The 6,675-nt window shown below is 40.3% G+C and overlaps 1 protein-coding gene across 1 annotated transcript in view; it reads right to left on the reverse strand.

Moving 5' to 3' along the window:
* Positions 1-1,080: 1,080 nt before the first annotated feature.
* The window catches only part of LOC103706888 (uncharacterized), an 8,682-nt gene continuing 3,087 nt past the window's right edge, over positions 1,081-6,675 (reverse strand). The window contains exons 6-8 of the mRNA XM_008791155.5: positions 4,204-4,352; positions 3,985-4,125; positions 1,081-1,390 (exon numbers count right to left, since the gene is read on the reverse strand). Coding sequence (XP_008789377.4) covers positions 1,214-1,390; positions 3,985-4,125; positions 4,204-4,352 — 467 coding nt within the window. The 3' untranslated portion in view covers positions 1,081-1,213. The remainder of the gene's footprint in view (positions 1,391-3,984; positions 4,126-4,203; positions 4,353-6,675) is intronic.

Here is a 6,675-nt window from a genome sequence, read left to right on the forward strand (position 1 = left end):
TATGACAGAACGACCAACTATCCAGCTACTTCTTTCGCCCGAGTCGAAGAGCGACTCGACCTCGAAAGTCGGAGGGCAAAATGGATCATCTGGCTCACAACATGGGACCAAGCAATTTCAGCCAAATAGACATCAGCACGGAGCAGGCCAGACCTCGGTCCCGCTGAGCACCAGTCCGCCCTGGACCTTACAAAAGGTCGAGCAAACCTCAGCTGGACCTCTCTACTCGGAGCGCCCTGTAGGATCGACCAAGAGCCGAAGAGGCTCCATTGACCGCAGGTATCTACAATGACGCCCCTCGAGCCGGGATTGGAGCACCCTGCAGAATTGAGCGAGAGCCGAGGAGACCCCATCGACCGCAGGTATCCATAATGATGCCCCGACCCGAGCTCAAAGCTCCCTACCGAGCTGACTTCAGAGCCGAGGAGACTGGGCCGACCTTAGTGTCCGCCGAGCCGACCTCACCAAATATATGTTGCGGCCCCTCAAGTCGGCCTGACCTCAATGCTCATCAAGCTGACTTCACCAAGTAAAGGTTGCGGCCTCCAAGCGAACCCGACCTCGCCTACAGCCACATCCACGTGCGCATCTACGCAAGCTCCTATGTCCACATATATGGCCGTACATTACAACCTTACCGCGCCATGCTTTGCTTGCTGCCCACTCCACGACATGTCAACCAGGGACCATATCCTACCACCTCTGTCGACGCCATGCATTTCACAAGGACGGCCTACACCGTATGCCTCAAGCAAGTTCTGGCTGCGCACGCCACCTGGGCACCTCCGCAGGGATAATAATAGCCCCATCAGGTAACACCTAAGGACTTTTTGGTTGGACCATCTAAAAAAAATCTACTCTAACTTTATCATCAAAGGGCCCTCACCGGAACCCTACCGGTGAGGCTTTGTGCAGGTCTGCCGGCGCGCAGGAAGCGACTCCCTTCTCCGTCCCATCCGGCGACTCCTCCCGACTACTCCGGCGTGGTCACTCTCGGGCCGAATTTGAACCACAACAATACCCATACATGGAATGAGACTATGGATGACCACAGCAGAACCCCCCCTTTATGAGCAAAGCTTTTGCAATGCGATTGACATTTAATTGACAATTTGAATAAGATCAGATAATTGTAAATGAGATATACAATCATCAGCTATAAACATCATAACTGGAAAAACCAACCTGGTTAAATGATAGTATACAATTATTTTCAACCAATCGATCCATGCAAAACAGATAACTGTCCAGAATCTCCATTCAATAGGAAAACTTCCAGAGGGATGTATGATGAGGTTGATGATTCAAACCTAGTTGATGGCTGCAAAATTTTACTTCCTTTTGGACACTGGATTGCAAGGACACGTGGCCCAGTTCGCATCTTCCAGATCTGCCAAGCACAGCATATCCAATTCAGTAAGAAGAACAGATAACCGATCCAGACATAAGGTCAAAAGATATTTATCTTCCAATGTATTAGATGTCATCTGAACTGCAGTGGCTTGGTACTTGCAGATGGTCATGCAGGAAAAACAGCCAACCCCACCATCTCCCAAATTAATACATATTATACACCGTTTACAATGTTGGTCAGGCCTCACTCCATATTTAAGGAAAAAATTGTTCATTTTGAGATGTTTCTGCATCTCTTGTTTTTCAATGATGACAAAAGAGACTGACGGAGCATGCTTGTAAAGTATATTAATGGTGTTCCACACTATTACATAAATTCAAGGTGCATAAGATAATAAAGTATTCATTCTACCTGCAAGGGTGGAATTAATTTCATAGCATAAGCATCTTTATTTCTCAAAATTTATGTGATTAGTTCAAATAACTCCTGCAGAACTTCATTTAACAGTCAGTCTCCTTATATGACCGGCCAGCAGCCCTCACTGTTGTAATTCAGATAAGCAATAAGCATCCATGCTTCCTCTGGTGAGTACACAGCATGAAGCTTATAATTCATGTAGGAGCAAGCTCCCATGGTAGAGAGCTAATGCAAGGGTTCATACTGAGGAAGATTGATAGAGGGAGAAATCATCCACCCTAATCATCTGCATCCACAAGTACACCCCTATACCTTACTCTCCACTTAGTTAATCATACATATGCATATTGATGGTTGTTCTTGGACAACACCATATCAGTGGGCTAAAATAAAATTGAAATGATAGATAATCATAATTAATGGGCATATGATCAACTCAAAATGTTGGGTATGAAATTAAATTTAATGAAATATTGATGGACATGGGGCTTCAGCAAAAATTGAAAAGTAAAAGGTACCTGTAAGTGATCACATTCCACGGGAGGGCTCTAAAAAAAACAGAAGAACAGGAAGATTGCAAACGGTGTATCTTTGGACTGACATTGGTCATCAGATGTCAACAGAGTTTAATGAGAATTTGTCTTATTGCTACATGCAATATGAGTGAGTATAATGGCAGCTGTTCTTTCTTCTTAGGCTCACTAGACCTTTCCTTTTTCTTTTCTTTTCTCTCCCTTTTCTCCCTCTCTCTTCCCTCCCATCTTTCTCCTCTCATTGCTTCCTTCTTTTGTATCAATTTCATTATCTTCATAAAATTGGTGGTGCTCTGGCACCAATTTTCTCAAAACACACACACACACACACAACAAGGGGGCATAAAAAGAGAGTAAGGAACAAACAACAAAGCACCCAAGTGATGCAAGGCCATCATGACTATCAAGCAACGGACATCGAATGAAATTCATTTTGAGTGGAATCGAAAGCATGGGCAATCCTCTACAACAACACTAAACTAATTACGATTTATTGAACAGAGAGACATCCCAACGTAATGATGATCATAAATTCTATTCCATACTTATGAAGTCAGTTTAACACTATATTGTCGCCTGGATGTTTGCTACAGTATATTATCATATAGGCAAGTGACAACAGTACGTATGATGGCCAAAGAAAGCAAAACCTGGAAGGGCAATTAGAGTGAAGGGAGATTGATCCTTTGATTTGGTAGTTTAAATTCATGCAGCAATGGAAACAACCTTCATAGTCTCTCCTGACTAACGAAAAGTTTAAGCAAAAAGGAATGAAGCTTAATATGAGGATTTGTACACTTATGTGAGAAAGAAAATATGAAGTATGCTAAATGCAGTAGGCATAAATGAAACAGGTAGATTTTCATCAAGTTAGATGAGCATGGTAGTAATTATGATGCCAAGTCAAATTTGTGTAGAAACTAAGAGCATAACTAGATAACAGTTACAATATAGGAAGATTTGATTATGCTTGATATGGGGTGAACTACAGAAAAACCAAGTAGGTCCAAATAATGTCCCAAAAATTCTAAAGATAGCTCGTATAAGATGAGCAATGGGAGGGACCATGAATTTGTTGTCACAGCAAATGGTCACAGCAAATGGAGCTTAGATGGAGCTTAGCTGAATATGCATGCTATGCCAAATGACACTTACATGAATTCAAGGTACCGTAAGTGCAGGATTCATAAACAAAGGCATTAGACTTGCTAGCTATCATCATTAGAAGTTTAATGGCCAGTAAATACATTGTATCATCTTGATAAAGTTCGAGATATCATTCCAAGTTAGACAATATGGCTTGGTCAACCTATTGCATACGACAAAAGAGAATGTAACACTTGCAGAATGTCTGTGAACCTTTACAAATTTGATTTTTAGAGTTCATTGAATCACTCAAAAGCCATACAGCTCATCCAGTTTTTACATCATTAAACCGAAACAAAAGAGTATTTTGTTTATGAAACCATGAGAAATTTTTTGTTATTTGAAATAGGACACAATTTATTTCATTGTTTCCTTACTTGGTAATCATAAAATAGTAATGTGGAGATATATTCTTGTCCATTCATTAATATAGAAGAATAGACAACTGATCAATGATAGGAGACATGAAAACAAGGTGCATGAATTATTCCATCATGAAAACATGAAAACATGATGGGAGGATCTCATTTGTACCTCAATTATCCCTTTGCGAGGTGCATGAATTGCTAGACACAAGCAATAGTCATTTTTTGTATGTTCATGGTAAGTGGAACTTGATGCTTTATCTCTGCTTACTAGCATCTCCATGAACAGACAGCATGCATCACGATACCCCTAAAGAAAAAAAATCTAATGTAACATCATTATAATTAAAAAAAGATGTTAAATGTTAAACTGATGCTGAGGGAGAACCTTCCACAGTCGCACAACAACAAGTGCCTTGGTATCAAGTAGCAGAATACGACCAAGAGAATCTGTTATGGCAGCCAATGTACCACCCGGGGATAGTGTGAGCTTCTCTCCCTTTCTTGGGGGATCCTTCAAACATGTTAAAGGCAATGCTGCGACAAGTTACACTGCCAGAAATAAGTCAACATGCACTGCCTCGTAGATAGTTGAAAAAAAAAATAATGATGAAAGAATAGTAAGTAGTAGCACCTCTACAATATTAATCCACTAACACAAAGCACCATGTGATGCATGAATTTAGAATTTTGAGCTTGCAATCAAGTAACCATAACCACACCGTTGAACATCAAGCTTTATCCCGACTATTTGGTATTTGGCTTAATAGATTAAAAGTTTGACATGTTTTTACAATTGGCTGTCAAACTTACAACTCTCCACCTTGCTCATCCATGCTTAGACTGCCAATGGTAGAGTTTGCATTATATGTTTCACCAGATAGATACTACTTTTTCTTTCTAGAATTGGTAAAGATATGTGAAGTTTGAGTCTAAGAACAGAGGGGGGAAAAGCATAGTGTTTCAGCAAACCACTCAAAAAGAAGGTAGCACATGAGTGAGATAAAGAAGGGGGTTCATTGGAGATATTCTATAGAACTAGAAGAATGTTTTTCTGACATCCTTCCACAAGAGTCAATTCATGTATTGGAGAACACTTGAGACGGAAGCGCTGATTGGTCAGTGCTATACCCCACATAACATATGGTCAACTGAAATTTAATAAACTAAAAACAAAATTAACTTCAGCAATTTGAAGCTTTAAAATCCAAATCACATCAATTTTCAAGATTCGAGCCCTCTTATTTATTCCATATCTGACATTAGATCAGATTATTTATTCATATAGAGTTGTGCCTGAGAGCAAGATTGCAATATACAAATTTGTTACCACTAAGATAAGCAACAACAGTGCAAAGACATAATATGGAATACTTAAGAGACTTGTGGAGGATGGCTTGCAACATGGATCAACACATTCACAAATCACAAGAGTAAACAAAAACTGAATACAGAACAAAGGACAAGAAGATTATACTGAAGCTTCAGTTGATGATCCAGTTATTGAAAGGTCTAAAAGAAGAGATGCCTTACAGCAATCTACAAGAGAAAATAAAGGTTCTTGGATGTCTATAAGGAAAGTTTGAAGGGATTTTTCAAAGTTCAATCTTGAGAAATCCTATGAGCGTGTTAAAAAGGTGATTTGTGTAATGATCCAGACCTCTCCCAAAAGGGAGAGCTAGTTTGGGTTCCCTAGCTTTGTTTAAGTACCTAAGATCTCCCTAAAACAAAACCCATGTGAGACTAAATGAATGCTCACACGGGTCCTCACACACTCTCCTTGTTTAAGTCCTAACATGCTTTCTAGGAAAGGGTCTAATCACAAATAGCAACATACAATTGGCTAATGATCAGCCACAAAAAGGCCCATGTTGTAGTGTCCGCTTGTCCACATGGGCCATGAACTAGGTTGGCTTTAATTACCGCTTGTAGCGACCCAGAATCTCATTTAAAAGACTAGCCAAAAACAAATATTTGGGATCCTTGGCTCTATTTTAAGTATTCAAGATCTCTCCAACAGACAACTGATGAGGGACTAACACACTTCCGCACAAATCCTCACATGCACTCCCTAGTTAAGCTATGACATCCTCGCTAAGCAAAGATTAAATCAAAAATAAAAATACCACGATTGGCTCATGGTTAACCCTAAAAAGGCTCGTGCTTTAGTGTCCCTTAGTCTACATAGATTGTGAGCTGGATCGGCTTTGATACTATTTGTGTTAGCTCTCATACTATTTATATGACCTGAGACTTCACCCAAAAAAACTAGCCAAAATTGTAATCTGCAATTCTTGGCCCTATTTAAAGTACTCAAGATCTTCCCTATGGTCAACCATTGTGGGATTGAACACACACCTGTATGGGTCCCCACACATTTTCCTCATTTATGCCCGGCATCCTAGCCAATTAAAGATCCAATCACAAACACCATAACCAACTTGTGGCCACTCCCGAATCCACTCATGTTGTATTGTCCTTTAGTCTATATGGGTCATGGGTCGGCTCGACTTTAATGCTATTTGTAACAACCTAGAACTTCACCCAAAAAGATTTGCCATAAGTTGTAATGTAGGATCCTTGGCCCTGCCTAAATATTTAAGATCTCTCTAGCACACGATCGTTGTGGGACTAAACATACATTAGAACTGGCCCTAATGCACTCCCTCAGTTTAAGCCATGGTTTCTTCGCTTGGGGAAGGATCCAATCACAAACAATCTAATCATAAGGAAAAGCATCACTATTAGGTCGTGGCCTACTAGAAAAGGGCTTGTGCTGTATTTTCTGCCATTCCACATTGGTCATGGGCTGAGTTGGCTCTAGTATCATTTGTAATGACCTAAGACCTCACCAAAAAAA

The sequence above is a fragment of the Phoenix dactylifera genome, chromosome 1 (genome assembly GCF_051530095.1).
Source record: "Phoenix dactylifera cultivar Ajwa chromosome 1, Ajwa_hap1_PhDact_Kaust_v1.1, whole genome shotgun sequence".
Lineage (NCBI taxonomy): Eukaryota > Viridiplantae > Streptophyta > Magnoliopsida > Arecales > Arecaceae > Phoenix > Phoenix dactylifera.